The sequence below is a fragment of the Carassius carassius genome, chromosome 32 (genome assembly GCF_963082965.1).
Source record: "Carassius carassius chromosome 32, fCarCar2.1, whole genome shotgun sequence".
In the NCBI taxonomy this organism is placed as follows: domain Eukaryota; kingdom Metazoa; phylum Chordata; class Actinopteri; order Cypriniformes; family Cyprinidae; genus Carassius; species Carassius carassius.
Window position 1 is genome coordinate 20,407,529 of NC_081786.1, and position 24,534 is coordinate 20,432,062.

Sequence of the window (24,534 nt, forward strand, 5' to 3'; positions counted from 1 at the left end):
TGAGAAAAGAGATTAGACTTCGTTATCCTGCCATATAAAGTTATAACTTGGTTGTCATAATGTTACTTTCGTTCTTTTTTTTCTGTAACTGAGGAAATCATGCAGTAACGGCTGAACCAAATATGGGATTTATTTATTTTTCATAAGTTATCAAACATATCTAGTCTCACAAAAATGCGTTATAGAACACCAAAGTGTGAATATTCGAAGAATGCAAAACTTTGAAACGCGTTTCCTTTGCGATCGGTCTGAACCTTAAATGCTTACTTATGCATACATCACATAAATAATTACCGTCAGTTCATCTGACTGAACGCAGCTGTTGTGGCCAGCATGCTGTCTGTGCAGGGACAGGATATGAGCAACACTGTCTGTGGAAGCCACTTGCAATGAGTGTTTCTCTCCGAGTAGTGCGCATCATCACGTACAACTGTTGACGCAATTAAATTTTACCCCCTTACTGACGCGAAAACCCCGGAACCCGGGAGTGATGCTATTTCTGCAACAACAACAAAAAAGAGAGAGAGAGAAAAAAACTCCCACGCGTAAACTATTAGAAACGGACAAGTCTAGTGACAAGACTATGTGGAGCGGTTGAGCTTGAAGATGTTTATCACACTTCAGAAATGTCTCGAATGAGTCGCGTGGGATCAAAAGCAGCAGTCTTAAGGTAATGTACTTTCATTAAGTCTATACTCTTCTATTCCTTAAAAACAAATAGTACAGTAATTGTTGCTACAGTAAACTGAGTTCTTAGAAGGCTATTATATTCTCCTTTAAATAAAAAAAATCAAGGGACCGGAACGCAATTTCAGTGGCGGAGCCAGAGGGCTTTTGCCACCCCAGACGAAGTCCTTGCCCCCCCTTGTCGCCACCCCGCTGAAAACATTACACTGTTTGATTTTTATGAACATTTCTCAAAACTCCCAGCGGACGTGAATGCATCCTGACGCAGCACGCACAAGCGTGCAGCTGCTGCTACACTTTTCATTGGTTAAGCTGGCACGCAGCTCCTTCTGTTCCAAACGGCTCCAAAACAACGCGGAAGAACACACGTGATAGATGAAGAGCGTTTTGCTGGTATGTACGGCTTTTATTGGTATTAAATTAAATGAAGTACTGTTTTAACGGGGAGTAAGGGAGACGTTGCACTGTAGTGCTTAGCATTAATACTTAAATGAGCTTTAACGTTACTAGCCTCGTGAAACTGACTGACTAACGTTAACCTAATACTGTCACGCCAGCGTGAAGATGCTTAAAACATGTCGTTAGCAAATGTTCAGCAACAATCACAGACGTTAGGTAACTTAGGCTTATTCATATTGGCACGTGTAATGCAGCATATTGAACTAAGTTAATCTTAATAAAACCGCCGTGGAGATACAGGGATGCAAACAGCGCGCTTTTCGGCGCCTTGCGCTTTTTCACGTCAGTTTGGGTGACTTGGGTCTGAGAGGGTCTGATTATAATTTCACAAAGTCATCTGAAGCCATTCCATAGCTTAATGTGAGGGACAGAAGTCTATTTACATCATTAAATTAAAGTTTATGGAAACTCGTTTTCCCTCCTCTTCGGCTGTCAATCATTCTCCATTCAGTATTATTCAACCAGCGCGCGCGCCTCGTCCGGTTACATTTAGATACACAGTAAAACTCTGTCCAATATGATATATTCACATAATAATGCTTGATCTGTAGATAAAAGGCTGTGGATTTGCATAAAATGACTTTATTGTGTGTATTTGTATTTCATATTTGTTGCTGTTTTAACGACTCGCTACCGTGTGCCTGCTAAGTTAGATCACACACACCACAAGGACTATGAATCGGCATCAAACGCACAACAACTGGAATTTAAAACCGTGAAGAAACAAATGATCAATAAAGTGTTGGACAGGTATACACTAGGATTTGTGCGCTCGACATTTCTTCACTTTGTGCCGTGAACTTCTAAATGCGCACTTGTGCAGCGCAGCACACTGTGACCCCATTTTGCTTTGAGCACATCATTCTGCACCCGCGATGAACACTTTGTATATTGACCCCCCAAAATAATACCTTTGCCACCCCTGTTTTAAAAGTCTAGCTCCGCCACTGAACGCAATGAACATTTCTAATACATTTCTAATTTCGTTTATAACGAAAATTATAATCGTGGCATTTTGCCAAAAAATGGTTACCATGGTATCCGTGTAGTAAACTAGGCAATTAAATGATGCGGATTAATAGCCTATTTTACAGCTTTCCAACAGCTATTTGCGAAGCACTTTTACAATAATTTACAATAATCCGCAAGATCATTTCTCAAGTACTACAAATGAGAATCTACAAATTGCACTTCTCACCAACAAAGGCTATTGCCTGTAAGATTATACAAATGGTGTAATGAATAACGCATAATGGGCCTAGCCTACTACATTATTAATAAATGTATTACAACGTTTTACATGTCAAACTTTTTTCAAAATGCAACCGGTGGAAGTACAGTACAGTACACGGTTTTAATAGGTTTCATGTCGAAATGAAGCGTTCAAGCGCACGTTCTTCATCTGCTGAGTAGCGTTATTAGGATTATTTTATATGGCAATCAGTCCCTAATAATCAACCTGAATTACGCTGAACATGCTCAGGTTTTTATTTTTTCTTCTTCGGAATTTCACTTATTGGGTGGCAGAAAATATACATAATCTAATCTAGAACTTTTCAATTTCTGCTGTGTAACAATAATAATAATAATAATAATTAACAAAGTGTGTGTGTGTGTGTGTGTGTGTTGATATAGATTTTTACTAAGTGTGTGACCACACTTCAACTGAATTCTGCATTGGTCGGCAAACACAATCATTATTACAGTTTTGCAGAAAAAAAAAAAAAAAAAATATATATATATATATATATATATATTCTAGAATTAGTAATGATTAATGTATTTATTGGACTATTGATGCAATGTTGTGTTTAAGGACACCCCATACCCAAAAGCATTGTAGTTCATTGCTACATTATTGTGACCAAACCATTTTTGGTTCTGAACAGGAAGTGAACTGCTTGTGGTATCATACACAGAATAGGACTTCATCAAAGTTTCATAGAGGAAAGCAGCTTCATAGTTTGCTTGGGAAATGTCAAATTTCTAAAGGCAAGTCTCTCTGTAAGGTAGCTGAAGCTGCCTCCATATAGAATATAAAAGTTTAAATCAGAAGTGACCATTCTACTGAAAACAGTTTTCCCATATTGAGACTCTGGTCTGCAGGGGCGTGCACAGACATTTTGAGGGGCAGTGGCCCAAACCAAAAAAAGGTGCACGATGAGGGTGGGTTTGAGCCAGGGTTTGTAAATTAGAGGTCTGGGTGGGAATTATGCTATATCGACCCACTCATTATATACACGAAACACTTTAAAAGAGACGGATGTTTGTGAAAGATGTTCTCTGTTTTGGAGGAATGAGCATTGTTAAATTCTATCACATTGCACCATTACTTCAGGTTGGGTTATATAATTTTAACAGTTTTTTATTATTCATTAGTAGTAATTATTCTACTGCTTCTGTCATGATGATTTATGACTTTGACCTTTGACCTTTTGACAGGTTGAACTTCCGGTGACCTTATGATGGATGGGTTGAACTTCCGGAATGAGTTCAGGGGCTAACCTATGACCGTTTCCCACGCATCGATCATGTGGTTTTGACAGAAAGTTTTACCCTATTGACCTAGTTAGTACTAAATTATAGTATTTGACGGCTAGTTTAAACGGTAAAGGAAACACTCCCCACGCATCGATCATGTGGTTTTGACAGAAAGTTTTACCCTATTGACCTAGTTAGTTCTAAATCATGGTTTTAGGAAACCCTCCCGATGCATCGATCATGTGGTTTTGACAGAAGCTGTTTGAACTTTCTGTCAGTTAGCTTGTTTGAAGTTTGTGCCAGCTAACTTGTTTGAACTTTATCCCAGTTATTATGGCTTCTCCCCCCTCCCATTACATTCCTGAGCAGTGTATAAATGGGATCGGTGTGTTCTACGTTTATATATAAAACATCCTATAATTTATGTAATATTTATATAATTTATATAATATAATTAATTATCATGCTAAGGTTGAAAAACATTTCTGTTATTTCACATTCATATATAAAACATTATATCATTTATATAATATAATTAATTATCATGCTAAGGTTGAAAAACATTTTAGTTATTTCATATATGTGACATTTTAGTTATTTCACATTTATATATAAAACATTCTATAATTTATATAATATTTATATAATTTATATACTATAATAATTATCATGCTAAAGTTGAAAACATTTTAGTTATTTCACATTTATATATATATATATATATATATATATAAAACATTCTATAATTTATATAATATAATAATTATCATGCTAAAGTTGAAAACATTTTAGTTATTTCATATATGTGACATTGTTATTTCACATATATATATATATAAATTATTATATAATTTATATGATATAATTAATTATGCTAAGGTTGAAAAACATTTCAGTTATTTCACATTTATATATAAAACAGCCTATAATTGATATAATATAATAAGTATCATGCTAAAGTTGAAAACATTTTAGTTATTTCACATTTATATATAAAACATGCCGTTCTTTATATTCTATCTTTTATATAATATACATAATCTGAAAGCAATTTAAATAAGGTTGAAAAACATTGTGTTCTTTTAAAAAGGTTATACATGAAACGTTTATAAAAAATATACCGAAACCGACTGTTTCAGATAAAACAAGATCCATTTTTAGGGGGCAGAAGAAGCTGTTTTCATATCAGCTTTGATCCTGACCCTCTGTGTCCCACTGTCTACGTCTGCACACTACAGTGCACACTCGTCCGAATTTACTACAAAATCACAAAATCTTCAAAGCCATTGCTAATTAAAACTAACGTATCTCACGCAGGAGTACCGTGTTTTGACAGTTTTCTGACGGTTCACCTATGAATTACGGTTGGTGCGCGGCTAGCATCTCTTGTACCCCTCTCTCTCTCTCTCTCTCTCCCTCTCATACATTCATTCGTCTCCAAGTCTTATTTTCTTCTTTTAATGAATATAAACACATTATACATTTGCAAACAATATAAAACAAAACATTTACATTAGTTTTAGTCATCACATACATTTTACCAGGGAAAAAATATATAATTAAACAGAACAAAGAATATGGTCTATTGAGGAACCCGGATGTGTCGTTGACACAATTCAGTTAAATTCATTTCACATTAATCGTTGCAAAACATTTTCTATATTATATTTAAAACCTTTTATATCCATCTTTATATCATATCTTTTTCAAAAAGCTGTTTAATTATTTATTTTAACCGAACACCTACAGTACCACCACACACTAAAATGCTGCATGCACGTACATTTTTTTAATTAAATTTAGTTTTTAAGCGATCTGAATTATGACTACCCTATACATTTAATCATAAACCACACGTACCCTGATATATCACTATAATATCCATTCCACTATACAATTTTGTATTCTGATAAACCAAATAAACAAGCGGACATACGCATGAACATATCAAGTTAAAAAGAGCCTTATCTCTATTTTAAAAAAATATGAAAAAATAAATAAATACAATTATATATGACAACGTGTTACTAAACCAGAACACACGTTTTAAACAAGTATTCATCATGTTTATAAAACACATCGCAGTAACAGACATGTTACTAAACCAAACCAAATCATTTATCATACATTTTTAATCATGTATTCAACATATACTTATAACACCAATGTCTGGGGGAGGCCAAAATACCTCCAGTCACCCCAAACCCACTCAGACTCCAGGGGTTAAAGAATATGGAAATAAATAATTATATAATGACATCACCATCCTAAAGCAATTCATTAAACAAAAAAAGTATAACTTAAAAAAAAAGATTACTTATTTTAAATGTGATAGCATAGTATATAAAATAAACATTTCTGATGATACATATAAAAAATATCCCTTACATTTTTTTAGACCGGGGAGAGATGTCCAAACATGAATGAAATATCCCAAAATAAAATAATACGACTTAAAAAAATAAAAGTAAAATGTTTAAATCATAAACAGAATCTCACAGGTCCAAGTTGGGGTATTCTCCTGTATGTGAGACCTGAAGGGGTGCTTCACACACCCCGCGCGCAGCGAGGGTGGAGTTCCAAACCGCATGATCTAAGCCAGAGGGGTACATTATTTCAAAGTTAACATTAATGTAATGTTTGAATAATCAGTACCCTCACTACATCTGATGTAATTCATTACATCTGTTTAAATGTTTCTTAATTCAACAAAATGATGATATATATAAAATATTTAGATTTTTATATAATATTATATAATAATTATTTATATCATATCATATATATAATTATATTATATTAGATGCGTTATGCATTAATCACTTTAGATTCTTTAAAGTTCTTATTTTTTGCATGATCTTCAAAGTTTTTAATACCATCTTTCTGTCTCCCTCTCCCTCTCTCACACGGACACACACACACACACACACACACACACACACACACACACAGACAATGAAACATGATGCCAAAGTCTTTCTGTATGTTTTAAAAATAAAGCTAAAAATATTGATTTTGCTTTAAATGTATGCTACATTTGTTTGTCGCAGCATAGACTGTGAAGTTTAGATGAAGTTGATTGATCTTTTAGAAGAATTCTTTCAGAGAAAGACCCTCGATCGTATTCACCCATTAAAGATGGTTCAGGAGAGATGGGCTTCTGGACCCACGCATCCTAGAGATGTAATTTATGTGCGTTGCTACGGTCGTAAACCTTTCACATATCTACGGTACTTTCAGACAAAGAGCAGGAAAGACATTTGCAGGGCCTCTGTTTAACCGTTCCAAAATACCTCCATTTAAAAGCAAAATTAAAATATAAAAATGACCGCCTGTACAGCTGTAGTTCTATTTTATATTAAAAGTATCCTTACTATCCATATTATATTCTTTATTTAAAACGATATATTTAACCGGCAGTATCCCCCCAACGTGTTAGTTGTTTGGCCTTCGGGCTTTTTACGTAGTGCTTTTCAGTTACTGTAAGATCGCTTTACGCTAGTGTAATGAAAGTTAACTTTTCTTAAAGTTTATAGTTGTATTTTACTGTATCCGCATCCTTCTATCCTGTAGATTGTATGCGTACTGTAAAATAACAAATATACATTTTGCTTAAAGTCAGTAAAATAATTACACCTACGATTTGAAACGTGTTTAAACACATTGTGTGTCACTAAAGCAAGGCACGCCGTCTATCGTCTTATTTTTTTAAATAACCTGATGACCAGCATTGTTTCTTCATATAATTTATGCCCCCGAGTGCTTTTCTCACACGAGTAGAAAACTCTTTCTCTTTGGATGTGTTTGGCAGAAACATCATTTCTACATCAGAAAATTTTTTAAATGTACGACTGAACTTTTCTCATTCGACAGAAATACTATTTTCAAATTATTTACCCGGCCTATGACACTAGGTGTAAATGTTCTTACCTAGAACAGAAAACATACGCTTTGATTATTTTGTAGGCATCGTGTAATGTTAAATGGTTTACTAAAAAAATTAAAGCACCGGCAGCTGTGATTTTCAAAATGAAAGACATGTACGAGCTAAGGATGTGTCAACTATTATCGTCATTTCCTTTTGACCCGGATAATACGGTAATTAATTTTCTATGCGAGTGACACAATAAACAGTTCTCATACTATTGGTGTAAATAGCCGTGCTAAAACATTTATGACTATTTTTGCAGGCCAGCAGATCATGTCAAGGGTGTTTCACATCTAAGAATCACAATGTTTTGTAAATGACATTTTTCTTACACCTCGAGATTTAACCGTATCAAGATTTTGGGCGACCGTTCGCAATTTCATCATTTCGTCATCGTAATAGGAATAAATGAAAATTAAGAAATTAAGTTACAGTTTTTCTCTTCGAGATATTTCTTTTAGCGCAACTTCGTGTCTGTCCAAAAAGTGTGATCGCATGAAGCATCGACGCAAAAATGAAGTCTAGCTGTTTAACACTTAAAACTATTACAACATCAAACGTTACACTCGTTTAAGTTTCCACACTCTTGTTGAGATACATTTTTTTATCCATAACCTTTCGTGTATTCGAGCGACCAAATCACTAAGAAAAGACAGTATAGCAAGAAAACTAACGTTTACAACGCATATAGAATTTAGGTTTTTTTTTTGATTTGTAAATGATATTTTTATTACTCCGTTAGATTTAGTCATCGTGTTCGGATAGCCGATGACACAATTCACATTCTGTTTTAAGACTCCTGTAAGTTCATGCTAACTCTCGCGTGGGAAAGAGAGTGGGGTGAACGCATTCTATTCATTTAAGAAAAATTATTAAACATTTGCCCAAACTTTTTTTATTATTTTGACAAAACACAACACGACGACATTAAAGAATGTTATCAGTTCCTACGGCCATCTTCTTTGATTCAAATAAAGCAACATCTCTGGTGTACGTGTGTATGCGCTAAACATCTTTGCTTTTCCACTTCTGACAGATTTGTTAGATGGGCTACCGTTGTAATACAAACACATTTGAGAACTACGATGTTCTCACTTTTGTAACGGTTATAGAAAAATGCCATACACACTTTTGCATTTCATAATTCAGTGATTTTAGCTGTAATGAGCACATGAGACAAAAATTGTCAATGTGTGACTCGTAAACATGAATAATTTTATTTATTTATTTATTTTTACCAGAGATAGTCGACCGATCTGTTGACACGTTGTTTTGCAGTTTTCTGATGAAGAGTTTTCTCTGACCGCGGTCAAACATACACTGCCTGTTCATAGGAATTTTACAGCATAAAAATATCACCCCTACATCTAGAGCTCTTGTTCATATAGCCGATGACGACGTTCGCATTTTACTCGTCGTACTCGTTTCAACATTTCCGCTTGACATTAAAGAGTAGACCTATGCGTACGCCCCTTCGGTCGTAAGCATTATCATCTACCGCGTGCTGAGATTTTTCTGCTTTGTCCACTTTTGACGGATTTGCTAGAGGGACTATGTCACCTCGTTGTAACGTGATTACGTTTAAGATCCATAAGATTGCACTACATTCACCTGAAAAGGTTATAGACATACTCTTTTATACAGGAAATGCGTATCAGAATAACAAATACCTAATAGTGAAATCCAGTATTCTAAACTATTGTGAAAGTTTTAATGCAACTCTGTAAATAGCTTTTTTTTATTTGGTTGTCTTTGTACGGTACTTCAATCAATAAACCACTGTTGATAAGTCGTTCATTTAAGTGAGAGACGGGATGATTTTGACTGTTTCAGTCATTCATCGTGTTTAAGGTCTGATCCGGAAACCGCGCTACGACTGGAACTGTGCTCTGTCACGTCTAAATAACCCGTTGTTCTTTAAGAAAACACGAGGCGAGCAGTTTCTGACATCTATTAATTCACTTCATTTCACAACCGCAAATGTTTTGTTTAGCATACATATTAGTTTTAGTCAGTTACATAGGCGTCACGCATGAAGTTTATAGTTATTTTAAATAATTATGATAGAGTTACAGGTTTAGGTTAGTGTGGCGCCTGTAAGCGGTGAAAACTTCAAGCATCGTAGACGACGGTGTTGCTCAAACAGCCCATAGCGTTATCTTTTAACAAACTATTGTATTGTGCGTTACTAAGACAAAATCTGTAACAGCGTTCATTAATATGTTGAAATGAAAATAAACATACAAAACTTTATAATGACCGCGAGTTTAGTATAGCCTAACACCGCATAGACAAATGTTTGTTCTAACTCTTTCGCCCTAAAATTGCGAGATTTCTTGACTTTGCCGTGTTTAACGGACTCTAGATCTCATCAAGCCGCAGCGAACTGTAAACCACACACTTTCTCATCGCATTACGCTAAGAAACTGCACATGGTTAAAGCTATTACACCATAAACTGTCTAAAGTTGTTAATGTACAAGCCGAGTAAGCTATTTCTACAAAAAATAACATTGCACTACAGTTTTTTTTTTTTTTTTTTTTTTTTGCGTATGATACATCGTTCAACAATACTTTTGCACACTCATTCGACTGTATTTTTTACCACCGTTCTCACGTTCCTGCTGTTCATAATGCATATATAATCCTTCATTGCTCTGTTCATAATGTACATACAATCCCTACATTGCATTCATATTTATATTCTGTATATACTCCGATCGATATTGTACGTATATAGCAACTACACTGTACTTTCTGTATGTCATAGCTTTACTTACTCTGCACTTTTATGAATATAAAACACTATATTCTCGCGCTTCTGGTTAGATGCTAACTGCATTTCATTAGCTCTGTACTTGTACTCTGCATAATGACAATAAAGTCGAATCTAATCTAAACAAGTGCAATCGTACGCTTCCAGGACTTTGCTCATTCTTTCTGTTTAAATTTGTTTAAACGGACTTTCACATTCTTATTTTCACCAATTAAGTGTAATTTCCTAGGCCTCGCGGATTGTTTTCTAGTTTTGCCGTCAACCTCTTTGTTCATTGTTCATTGTACGTTATATCATTATACTATCCTAGTTTATATCAGATACAAGTTTGTTTCTTCATATTTCTCGCGAGTCAAACCGTAACCAGGCCCCCTTCACCCTCCTCCACTTTTGTGTGCAACACCCCCATTTCAACAACCAACCAAGCAACATTTGATACGTAGAAACAAGACCGCTTATTTTTATTTTTTGTTCGAATGTACAGAAGATCCGCCACTACTTCCTCGTGACTACGGCTAGTCTTTATCCCCTGTGAGTGGCTGGCCTCATAAACTCTGCAGTTATCGCAGGTTTTCTTATGATCTGCGAACATCTTGTCAATCAAACTTCAACATCTTGTCAATCAAAACATTATCTACGTGGACTGACAGAATCGGCTTCAGCGATCAAAACGATCAAAAAATTGCACAAGGCCCGGATTGTCGTGGATTTTAAAAAACACTCGGTTTACGTGTTGGAATAAATTCTGAAAAGGATGTCTGCCACTACCAGCGCTGGTGCGGATGAGCGAGTGGAGTGCGGCTGTGCCGAAGGAAAGATGTGTCCTGTAAAAGCCAACATAGACTCTATGTTTAAACAATGTTACAGAGAGCAAATGATCGATCTGATGCGTAAAATCATAGACGATGCGTCTGATCCGAATCATGATTGTACGACGGATTCCAAGCGCGTAACAAATCTCAAGAAAGAAATGGACGTTGTAAGAAGCCTGAAAAATAATCCATGGCCCGATTTGTCGAGCTTGTATACGACCAGCAAGGCGCCGATTTGTGTAACGACCAGAAAGATTCTGTATGTGACGGCCGAATGTAGTGACGAGATGTACATTAACGAGACTCTCTGTCTGTGTACGTGCATAACGGATTTGTGTGTGATGTTAGTCGCTAAACATTATGGGTTCGCGATACATGAAATTATTGAAACCGTCGTCAATTTCATAATAGAACAAAACTTGAGGGCCTGCCGAGATTTTCTTTTCTGGCTAGATAACTTGTGATGTCATCCCTATTGTTTGTAATAACAATTTGATCACTTTCTTCATTACTTCATTGTATGCATGTAAATTCAACACTGTATTGTTGAAATAAAAGTTTGAATCCCTTCACTGTATATTCTTTCACCGAGTTCATTTTTTGGATTTTAATGTTTTAACATACGTCCGAAGAGACTTACAAATGAGTACACAGTCGTGGATACTCTAACGGGGTAGAATGGACGGGAGTAGATGTCGCGAGAAATATGAAGAAACAAACTTGTATCTGATATAAACTAGGATAGTATAATGATATAACGTACAATGAACAATGAACAAAGAGGTTGACGGCAAAACTAGAAAACAATCCGCGAGGCCTAGGAAATTACACTTAATTGGTGAAAATAAGAATGTGAAAGTCCGTTTAAACAAATTTAAACAGAAAGAATGAGCAAAGTCCTGGAAGCGTACGATTGCACTTGTTTAGATTAGATTCGACTTTATTGTCATTATGCAGAGTACAAGTACAGAGCTAATGAAATGCAGTTAGCATCTAACCAGAAGCGCGAGAATATAGTGTTTTATATTCATAAAAGTGCAGAGTAAGTAAAGCTATGACATACAGAAAGTACAGTGTAGTTGCTATATACGTACAATATCGATCGGAGTATATACAGAATATAAATATGAATGCAATGTAGGGATTGTATGTACATTATGAACAGAGCAATGAAGGATTATATATGCATTATGAACAGCAGGAACGTGAGAACGGTGGTAAAAAATACAGTCGAATGAGTGTGCAAAAGTATTGTTGAACGATGTATCATACGCAAAAAAAAAAAAAAAAAAAAAAAACTGTAGTGCAATGTTATTTTTTGTAGAAATAGCTTACTCGGCTTGTACATTAACAACTTTAGACAGTTTATGGTGTAATAGCTTTAACCATGTGCAGTTTCTTAGCGTAATGCGATGAGAAAGTGTGTGGTTTACAGTTCGCTGCGGCTTGATGAGATCTAGAGTCCGTTAAACACGGCAAAGTCAAGAAATCTCGCAATTTTAGGGCGAAAGAGTTAGAACAAACATTTGTCTATGCGGTGTTAGGCTATACTAAACTCGCGGTCATTATAAAGTTTTGTATGTTTATTTTCATTTCAACATATTAATGAACGCTGTTACAGATTTTGTCTTAGTAACGCACAATACAATAGTTTGTTAAAAGATAACGCTATGGGCTGTTTGAGCAACACCGTCGTCTACGATGCTTGAAGTTTTCACCGCTTACAGGCGCCACACTAACCTAAACCTGTAACTCTATCATAATTATTTAAAATAACTATAAACTTCATGCGTGACGCCTATGTAACTGACTAAAACTAATATGTATGCTAAACAAAACATTTGCGGTTGTGAAATGAAGTGAATTAATAGATGTCAGAAACTGCTCGCCTCGTGTTTTCTTAAAGAACAACGGGTTATTTAGACGTGACAGAGCGCAGTTCCAGTCGTAGCGCGGTTTCCGGATCAGACCTTAAACACGATGAATGACTGAAACAGTCAAAATCATCCCGTCTCTCACTTAAATGAACGACTTATCAACAGTGGTTTATTGATTGAAGTACCGTACAAAGACAACCAAATAAAAAAAAGCTATTTACAGAGTTGCATTAAAACTTTCACAATAGTTTAGAATACTGGATTTCACTATTAGGTATTTGTTATTCTGATACGCATTTCCTGTATAAAAGAGTATGTCTATAACCTTTTCAGGTGAATGTAGTGCAATCTTATGGATCTTAAACGTAATCACGTTACAACGAGGTGACATAGTCCCTCTAGCAAATCCGTCAAAAGTGGACAAAGCAGAAAAATCTCAGCACGCGGTAGATGATAATGCTTACGACCGAAGGGGCGTACGCATAGGTCTACTCTTTAATGTCAAGCGGAAATGTTGAAACGAGTACGACGAGTAAAATGCGAACGTCGTCATCGGCTATATGAACAAGAGCTCTAGATGTAGGGGTGATATTTTTATGCTGTAAAATTCCTATGAACAGGCAGTGTATGTTTGACCGCGGTCAGAGAAAACTCTTCATCAGAAAACTGCAAAACAACGTGTCAACAGATCGGTCGACTATCTCTGGTAAAAATAAATAAATAAATAAAATTATTCATGTTTACGAGTCACACATTGACAATTTTTGTCTCATGTGCTCATTACAGCTAAAATCACTGAATTATGAAATGCAAAAGTGTGTATGGCATTTTTCTATAACCGTTACAAAAGTGAGAACATCGTAGTTCTCAAATGTGTTTGTATTACAACGGTAGCCCATCTAACAAATCTGTCAGAAGTGGAAAAGCAAAGATGTTTAGCGCATACACACGTACACCAGAGATGTTGCTTTATTTGAATCAAAGAAGATGGCCGTAGGAACTGATAACATTCTTTAATGTCGTCGTGTTGTGTTTTGTCAAAATAATAAAAAAAGTTTGGGCAAATGTTTAATAATTTTTCTTAAATGAATAGAATGCGTTCACCCCACTCTCTTTCCCACGCGAGAGTTAGCATGAACTTACAGGAGTCTTAAAACAGAATGTGAATTGTGTCATCGGCTATCCGAACACGATGACTAAATCTAACGGAGTAATAAAAATATCATTTACAAATCAAAAAAAAAACCTAAATTCTATATGCGTTGTAAACGTTAGTTTTCTTGCTATACTGTCTTTTCTTAGTGATTTGGTCGCTCGAATACACGAAAGGTTATGGATAAAAAAATGTATCTCAACAAGAGTGTGGAAACTTAAACGAGTGTAACGTTTGATGTTGTAATAGTTTTAAGTGTTAAACAGCTAGACTTCATTTTTGCGTCGATGCTTCATGCGATCACACTTTTTGGACAGACACGAAGTTGCGCTAAAAGAAATATCTCGAAGAGAAAAACTGTAACTTAATTTCTTAATTTTCATTTATTCCTATTACGATGACGAAATGATGAAATTGCGAACGGTCGCCCAAAATCTTGATACGGTTAAATCTCGAGGTGTAAGAAAAATGTCATTTACAAAACATTGTGATTCTTAGATGTGAAACACCCTTGACATGATCTGCTGGCCTGCAAAAATAGTCATAAATGTTTTAGCACGGCTATTTACACCAATAGTATGAGAACTGTTTATTGTGTCACTCGCATAGAAAATTAATTACCGTATTATCCGGGTCAAAAGGAAATGACGATAATAGTTGACACATCCTTAGCTCGTACATGTCTTTCATTTTGAAAATCACAGCTGCCGGTGCTTTAATTTTTTTAGTAAACCATTTAACATTACACGATGCCTACAAAATAATCAAAGCGTATGTTTTCTGTTCTAGGTAAGAACATTTACACCTAGTGTCATAGGCCGGGTAAATAATTTGAAAATAGTATTTCTGTCGAATGAGGAAAAGTTCAGTCGTACATTTAAAAAATTTTCTGATGTAGAAATGATGTTTCTGCCAAACACATCCAAAGAGAAAGAGTTTTCTACTCGTGTGAGAAAAGCACTCGGGGGCATAAATTATATGAAGAAACAATGCTGGTCATCAGGTTATTTAAAAAAATAAGACGATAGACGGCGTGCCTTGCTTTAGTGACACACAATGTGTTTAAACACGTTTCAAATCGTAGGTGTAATTATTTTACTGACTTTAAGCAAAATGTATATTTGTTATTTTACAGTACGCATACAATCTACAGGATAGAAGGATGCGGATACAGTAAAATACAACTATAAACTTTAAGAAAAGTTAACTTTCATTACACTAGCGTAAAGCGATCTTACAGTAACTGAAAAGCACTACGTAAAAAGCCCGAAGGCCAAACAACTAACACGTTGGGGGGATACTGCCGGTTAAATATATCGTTTTAAATAAAGAATATAATATGGATAGTAAGGATACTTTTAATATAAAATAGAACTACAGCTGTACAGGCGGTCATTTTTATATTTTAATTTTGCTTTTAAATGGAGGTATTTTGGAACGGTTAAACAGAGGCCCTGCAAATGTCTTTCCTGCTCTTTGTCTGAAAGTACCGTAGATATGTGAAAGGTTTACGACCGTAGCAACGCACATAAATTACATCTCTAGGATGCGTGGGTCCAGAAGCCCATCTCTCCTGAACCATCTTTAATGGGTGAATACGATCGAGGGTCTTTCTCTGAAAGAATTCTTCTAAAAGATCAATCAACTTCATCTAAACTTCACAGTCTATGCTGCGACAAACAAATGTAGCATACATTTAAAGCAAAATCAATATTTTTAGCTTTATTTTTAAAACATACAGAAAGACTTTGGCATCATGTTTCATTGTCTGTGTGTGTGTGTGTGTGTGTGTGTGTGTGTGTGTGTGTGTGTGTGTGTGTGTGTCCGTGTGAGAGAGGGAGAGGGAGACAGAAAGATGGTATTAAAAACTTTGAAGATCATGCAAAAAATAAGAACTTTAAAGAATCTAAAGTGATTAATGCATAACGCATCTAATATAATATAATTATATATATGATATGATATAAATAATTATTATATAATATTATATAAAAATCTAAATATTTTATATATATCATCATTTTGTTGAATTAAGAAACATTTAAACAGATGTAATGAATTACATCAGATGTAGTGAGGGTACTGATTATTCAAACATTACATTAATGTTAACTTTGAAATAATGTACCCCTCTGGCTTAGATCATGCGGTTTGGAACTCCACCCTCGCTGCGCGCGGGGTGTGTGAAGCACCCCTTCAGGTCTCACATACAGGAGAATACCCCAACTTGGACCTGTGAGATTCTGTTTATGATTTAAACATTTTACTTTTATTTTTTTAAGTCGTATTATTTTATTTTGGGATATTTCATTCATGTTTGGACATCTCTCCCCGGTCTAAAAAAATGTAAGGGATATTTTTTATATGTATCATCAGAAATGTTTATTTTATATACTATGCTATCACATTTAAAATAAGTAATCTTTTTTTTTAAGTTATACTTTTTTTGTTTAATGAATTGCTTTAGGATGGTGATGTCATTATATAATTATTTATTTCCATATTCTTTAACCCCTGGAGTCTGAGTGGGTTTGGGGTGACTGGAGGTATTTTGGCCTCCCCCAGACATTGGTGTTATAAGTATATGTTGAATACATGATTAAAAATGTATGATAAATGATTTGGTTTGGTTTAGTAACATGTCTGTTACTGCGATGTGTTTTATAAACATGATGAATACTTGTTTAAAACGTGTGTTCTGGTTTAGTAACACGTTGTCATATATAATTGTATTTATTTATTTTTTCATATTTTTTTAAAATAGAGATAAGGCTCTTTTTAACTTGATATGTTCATGCGTATGTCCGCTTGTTTATTTGGTTTATCAGAATACAAAATTGTATAGTGGAATGGATATTATAGTGATATATCAGGGTACGTGTGGTTTATGATTAAATGTATAGGGTAGTCATAATTCAGATCGCTTAAAAACTAAATTTAATTAAAAAAATGTACGTGCATGCAGCATTTTAGTGTGTGGTGGTACTGTAGGTGTTCGGTTAAAATAAATAATTAAACAGCTTTTTGAAAAAGATATGATATAAAGATGGATATAAAAGGTTTTAAATATAATATAGAAAATGTTTTGCAACGATTAATGTGAAATGAATTTAACTGAATTGTGTCAACGACACATCCGGGTTCCTCAATAGACCATATTCTTTGTTCTGTTTAATTATATATTTTTTCCCTGGTAAAATGTATGTGATGACTAAAACTAATGTAAATGTTTTGTTTTATATTGTTTGCAAATGTATAATGTGTTTATATTCATTAAAAGAAGAAAATAAGACTTGGAGACGAATGAATGTATGAGAGGGAGAGAGAGAGAGAGAGAGAGGGGTACAAGAGATGCTAGCCGCGCACCAACCGTAATTCATAGGTGAACCGTCAGAAAACTGTCAAAACACGGTACTCCTGCGTGAGATACGTTAGTTTTAATTAGCAATGGCTTTGAAGATTTTGTGATTTTGTAGTAAATTCGGACGAGTGTGCACTGTAGTGTGCAGACGTAGACAGTGGGACACAGAGGGTCAGGATCAAAGCTGATATGAAAACAGCTTCTTCTGCCCCCTAAAAATGGATCTTGTTTTATCTGAAACAGTCGGTTTCGGTATATTTTTTATAAACGTTTCATGTATAACCTTTTTAAAAGAACACAATGTTTTTCAACCTTATTTAAATTGCTTTCAGATTATGTATATTATATAAAAGATAGAATATAAAGAACGGCATGTTTTATATATAAATGTGAAATAACTAAAATGTTTTCAACTTTAGCATGATACTTATTATATTATATCAATTATAGGCTGTTTTATATATAAATGTGAAATAACTGAAATGTTTTTCAACCTTAGCATAATTAATTATATCATATAAATTATATAATAATTTATATATATATATATGTGAAATAACAATGTCACATATATGAAATAACTAAAATGTTTTCAACTTTAGCATGATAATTATTATATTATATAAATTATAGAATGTTTTATATATATATATATATATATATATATAAATGTGAAATAACTAAAATGTTTTCAACTTTAGCATGATAATTATTATAGTATATAAATTATATAAATATTATATAAATTATAGAATGTTTTATATATAAATGTGAAATAACTAAAATGTCACATATATGAAATAACTAAAATGTTTTTCAACCTTAGCATGATAATTAATTATATTATATAAATGATATAATGTTTTATATATGAATGTGAAATAACAGAAATGTTTTTCAACCTTAGCATGATAATTAATTATATTATATAAATTATATAAATATTACATAAATTATAGGATGTTTTATATATAAACGTAGAACACACCGATCCCATTTATACACTGCTCAGGAATGTAATGGGAGGGGGGAGAAGCCATAATAACTGGGATAAAGTTCAAACAAGTTAGCTGGCACAAACTTCAAACAAGCTAACTGACAGAAAGTTCAAACAGCTTCTGTCAAAACCACATGATCGATGCATCGGGAGGGTTTCCTAAAACCATGATTTAGAACTAACTAGGTCAATAGGGTAAAACTTTCTGTCAAAACCACATGATCGATGCGTGGGGAGTGTTTCCTTTACCGTTTAAACTAGCCGTCAAATACTATAATTTAGTACTAACTAGGTCAATAGGGTAAAACTTTCTGTCAAAACCACATGATCGATGCGTGGGAAACGGTCATAGGTTAGCCCCTGAACTCATTCCGGAAGTTCAACCCATCCATCATAAGGTCACCGGAAGTTCAACCTGTCAAAAGGTCAAAGGTCAAAGTCATAAATCATCATGACAGAAGCAGTAGAATAATTACTACTTTCATTCAGCCTATTACTGTTATAATTTTTATTAATAACAACTGCTGTATATAGATGATAACTTTGTCTAGTGCCCTTATGAATGTTGTTGGCACGACTACAATTATGTAATAGCATAGATGTAACTTGTTTATTCTACAGATCTCTGCACTAGTGTTATATGCTACCATTCTGATAGCATTGATAAGGTTTCTCACAGATAATATCATGATGTGGGGTTTTTTTTTTTGGAGGTTTTTTTTTTACGTTTGCCTTACCCCATGTGGTATCGTGTCAGCAATAACATGTCTGTGGGCTTTTTTTGATTAATATCAGTTTAAGTTCTGGCAGTGTAAATGCTATGAAAACAAATGAAAATATCTTTCCACCTGTAGTCATGGCCAACAAACTCTGTTTAGTCTTTTTTTTGGAAGGCTACAACTCAACATATTGTTTCAGAGACAAACAAATAAATATTGAAATTTAAACTTAATTTGGTTGGTTTTATATTCTTAAAGTTAACTTTAAGAAAAAAAAAAAAAGACTGTCTGTCAGATGGTCATTTCACACCCATATGGTACATCTTGCCCAATGACTCGATTTGGGTCCATTTACCCCAAACCCGGGGCAAACTGAGCCATGGGAACACTTTTTTATTTTTATAAGAAGCCATATTTTTATAACCCTTTGTCATAGATACATTCTGATCATGTCTGAGCAGTATTATTGAAGGTGTCGTGTTTTGCTCAGGTGCAGGGACAAATTCTTAAGCATTTAATGGATTGGTGATGAAACATGTTGTTCACGCTGCTTTATTGGTCTCTTTTGTTATATTCCACAGTAGTCACTGCAGTCAAGGTCTCAATCCCACTCTATCTAACATCATTCATCAGCCAGACATTTTACAAACCTGGCCATGGTCAGATTGAAAAGGGCAACATATGTTACTCAAATCCATGACATGAATTAGGATTTCTATATAAGATGTTTAAGATGCTTTAATTGCATTGAACAGGCTCTACTGAACAAAGAAAACGCCTACAGTACGCAGACGTCAGAGCCAAGTTGAAAAGACGTATTGTGTAGCTGGATTCGTCATATGGCATATATAGAAAAAGCAGTAGATGAGTTTCACACTTCCTTGTGAAACTTCATAATACCACTTCCTGTACAGGTGCATCTCAATAAATTAGAAGTTCGTTTATTTCAGTTATTCAACTCAAATTGTGAAACTTGTGTATTAAATAAATTCAATGCGCACAGAACAAAGTAGTTTAAGTCTTTGGGTCTTTTAATTGTGATGATTTTTGACTCACATTTAACAAAAACCCAGCAATTCACTATCTCAACAAATTAGAATATGGTGACATACTAATCAATTCAAAACCCCTTCAAAGGTTTCCTGAGTCTTCAAAATGGTCTCTCAGTTTGGTTCACTAGGCTACACAATCATGGAGAAGACTGCTGACCTGACAGTTGTCCAAAAGACAATCATTGACACCCTTCACAAGGAGGGTAAGCCACAAACATTCAGCACCAAAGAAGCTGGCTGTTTATAGAGTGCTGTATCCAAGCATGTTAACAGAAAGTTGCTGAGATGGAATACTGTATGTTCTAAAAATTTATGAGTTAACAGATTCAAATTCAATTCAATAGCGTTCATCCTGACTTACATATGATAGTAAAAGATGTCTGTAAATATTGTTCTTTGAACAAGTAACAAGACACACCCATTTAACTTTACATATCAAACTGTGTGCATTCTAAATTAATTCATTTAAACTTCTGAATGTCAAACTGTGTTAAGACAAGTGCAGTATCTTCTTCAAGGGGGCGGTAAATTGCACAATCTTTGTCATGCTTTTTCTCAATTGTTCCATTTCAATAACTTTTGTTGTACTATAATTCTGTGAATAAAACTAACATCTAAATGTTGTTTTATGATCCAGTAATAAGACCCCTTATATTTGATGATAATTTTTATTTAGCACTTTGCAGACGGTCCCTATCCTGCACTTTTACATTATAAGGTTTACAAGTTACAATTCCTTAAGCCAGATTAAAACAAATAATAAAACATTGTGTGTTCTCTTATACATTTGAAAATGATTAAAACACAGCATGTTTCTTGTCATTGTGCTAAATCGTTAAAAGAACTATTGAAGATTTCCGAGGCTGAATCTCTGACAAAGGTCAAACATCAAATCAACTTTATATCGGTTCACGGATGTTATATTAAACGTACCTCTTCCATTCAGTAAAAGAGGCCATTAAGACCACCGTTTCTAAGGCGAAAACCGCATCAAGTGTATTTTTCAATATAAGCTCTTTCATGAAACCTCAAAATACCCCTGGACATAAACAAAGAATGAAAACTCTACATTTTGAATCTTTACTTACCATTATGTCTTTCACTCACTTCTCGCTTCTTTCACGCTGAGAAAATGGCGGCTTCTCGTACTGGCGTCGTCCGAAGTTAACGTGATGTGTGTGCTCTCTTTCACGTCTGCGTTCTCAACCCAGCATTTGGGTTTAAAAAAAAAGAAACGTTTTTTTAGTGTACAACTACACTCTGCTTGAACTGAGAAAAAGCCAAATCCGTTTGACAAGTATTTACTGAAAGCCATCAAATGTTTATGATTATTAAGATAACCTTCACAAATGAACTCAACATTCCCATGACGTCCAATACCTACATCAGAATTTCAGTGAAAGTTGTAGCTTAGCATTGTCTTTTCTGGGTTGTATGAATCCTGTAGTGGTATTTGGACACACTAATTATGATATTTTGTTTGCTTCCCATAGAATCCACGGAATGTTATCTGGAGACCTCTGTTGATTACGAACTTGCCTACACTTGCTGAATAAGACTCTGCGAATACGATGTTAGAAAGATTAACATGTCTGAAGAGCAACTAAACTGCACTATAAGCCACACGATTCACCAGTACCTGTTTTCGTGTGTGTTCATCCTTATCCTGCTAGTGGGTGTTCCCGCCAACGCTTACTCGCTCTACCATGCATGGCTCCAACTGAAAGTCGGCAATGAGCTGGGGGTCTACTTGCTAAACCTGACCATATCTGATCTGCTGTACCTGGCCTCCCTGCCCCTTTGGATCCAGTATTTCTTCCAAGGGGACGACTGGAGCAGCCCTGAGTGGCTCTGTCAACTGTGTGGTTTCCTGCTCTATGAGAACATCTATATCAGCATTGGTTTTCTGTGTTGTATCTCCATTGACCGCTACCTGGCGGTGGTCTACCCTTTCCGCTTCACGTCTTTCCGAACGGTACGAGCAGCAGTGCTGGTCAGTGCAGTGGTCTGGCTTAAAGAGCTTGCCGTAGGAGTTGTTTTCTTCCGGCACCAGGAGTTCAGCAGGGGCCAGAACAACCAATCTGTGTGCTTTGAGCACTATCCTGTGGAGACATGGGAGTACCCGATAAACTACTACCGCTTTCACATAGGTTTCCTGTTCCCTTTAGCAATCCTCTTCGTGTCATACTTTAGAGTTCTCCGAGCAGTGGGCAAGAGTGCAGGCACGCTGACAGCCCAGAAAAATCGTATCAATTACCTTGTGACCAGCACCATCGTCATCTTCCTGGTTTGTTTCTCACCATACCACATCTTCCTGCTTGTACGCACCATATTTGAGCGGGACTGCAACTTCATTGAGAAAATTTTCAACTACTACAATTTCTCTCTGTTGCTTACTAGTTTTAACTGCGTGGCTGATCCGGCACTCTACTGTTTTATTAGTGAGAGCGCCCAAAAGGGCATCCAGAGGGCTCAGGAAACTTGCACTCGGGTCTTATGCTGTTGCTCGAAAAGCCATGAAAGGCTCAACACGCACTGTACTGAGCTTGCAGTAACAAATGATAAAGTTACAGGTACCTCAGTGGCAACACTCTTGCAGCAGGTCAAAACTGACGTTTAAACAGTTTCATTGTATTAGTTATCCATACAATAGACATCATAGCATTTAGCCACAGGCTCCTCAGATGTACAGCTGCTGCATACTGTTTTTCATTTTGCATGGGTTAGAACATTAACCTACTTTGTCAGAGTCAGTCCTGTATTTTGTTCTAAAATTAAACTGATATATTTGATGGTTTTGGTAAGCTAACACGCTACTGTTATGTGGTGTAATTCTCAGGGATTGCCACCTTGATAATGACCAGTGAGGTTTCTGTACTGTTCCAAGCCCATTTAGCTCCATGTGCATGTAGCAGTTAAAACTGTCCAAGACTAAAACCAATTCTGCTTTCAAACCTCATTGGTTTCAGTTCTTTTAATATGGTATACTTCACCCAAATATCACAGTTCAGTCTAAATTTACTCACCGTAATGGCCACGGCCCGTTGTTATCACAGGAAGTCCCTTGTTGAAGAAGCAAACTTCACATGTCAGATTTAGCTATGAAGCGTGAGAAGAGAACCAGTGGTGTTTGGTTCATTAATGTCAAACAGGTACAATACAAATTGATGAAAATGTATGCATGCTTAATTTGATATGCAGGGAGGGGAAAGTTATCATTAAATATATAAATTGTAGTTGTATGGCTTTAGAAGTTTCATGGACCAATGTGATGATACTTCTATGGTGCTTTTATGATCTTTTTGGTGTTTAACAGTTCCTGCTTAAAATATGCTCTTATTTTATGAGAAATAACAGCATGGAATTTGGTATTCAACGATAGAAAATGCAAGTCATTCAGGTTTGGAACATCATGAAGGTGGGTAAATGATAACAGAATTGTCATTTTGGGGTGAAACCTTTCCTCTAAGGAAACATTAGCAATGAAGCTGTATACTTGTTTGCTTACTCACCTTTTACATGGTTAGACATGGAGCACACAGACAGTTAACAAAGGGTCAACCACCTCCAAACAGACCATTTTAACCTGGAAAGATAACCAATGTGATTTCACATCATGGGAAATTAGATGAGCAAGATGTGATTGATGGTTGCTTCCAGAAATCATGGATCTTCCGTTGGCTCAAAACACTGAGGTAAAAGGTGATGAGTGTTTGGTGCAGTGTTTATATTTTTATATGATGGAAGTGATCACCGCTAATACAAGGAGTTTAAATGAGTGACCTGAACTGAAAGAACAGACATGTGGAGGTTCTCTTCTTCCTGCTTATTCAAACCATGTTTACAATGAATAATCAACATGCATGCATATTGTATGTAGGCTATATCAAGATTGTTTTCAGGTTTTCATTGATTTTATATAGTGACTGCTGTTCAGGTTCACAAATTTATTATTATGTGGTTGTACCAAAGGTTTGTTGCATAAATCACTGGCAATGATTGTATTGTTGCACAATAAATGGAGGCAGAAATGGTGCTGTGATGTAATGCAGGGGTAAAAAAGTACAGAGAAATTAACTGTGATTATACGTACTGTGTTATCTAGTCAGATTCTTGTAAGATAGTATGTTCTCTCTAGGTGTCTGTTAACTGAATTTTGGTTATGTTAGCTTCAACAGCACAAAATACTGAAAATAATAAGTAAAGCAAACCCTTGCAGCAAATATATGATAT

At 35.2% G+C, this 24,534-nt stretch overlaps 1 protein-coding gene across 1 annotated transcript; it reads left to right on the forward strand.

The window, feature by feature from the left end:
• Positions 1–536: 536 nt before the first annotated feature.
• LOC132112949 (ovarian cancer G-protein coupled receptor 1-like) lies at positions 537–23,167 on the forward strand. The gene is made up of 2 exons (XM_059520713.1): positions 537–670; positions 21,795–23,167. Exon 2 carries the CDS (start codon positions 21,890–21,892, stop codon positions 22,919–22,921), a length of 1,032 nt encoding a protein of 343 aa, XP_059376696.1. The 5' UTR covers positions 537–670; positions 21,795–21,889; the 3' UTR covers positions 22,922–23,167.
• The last annotated feature ends 1,367 nt before the right edge of the window (positions 23,168–24,534 follow it).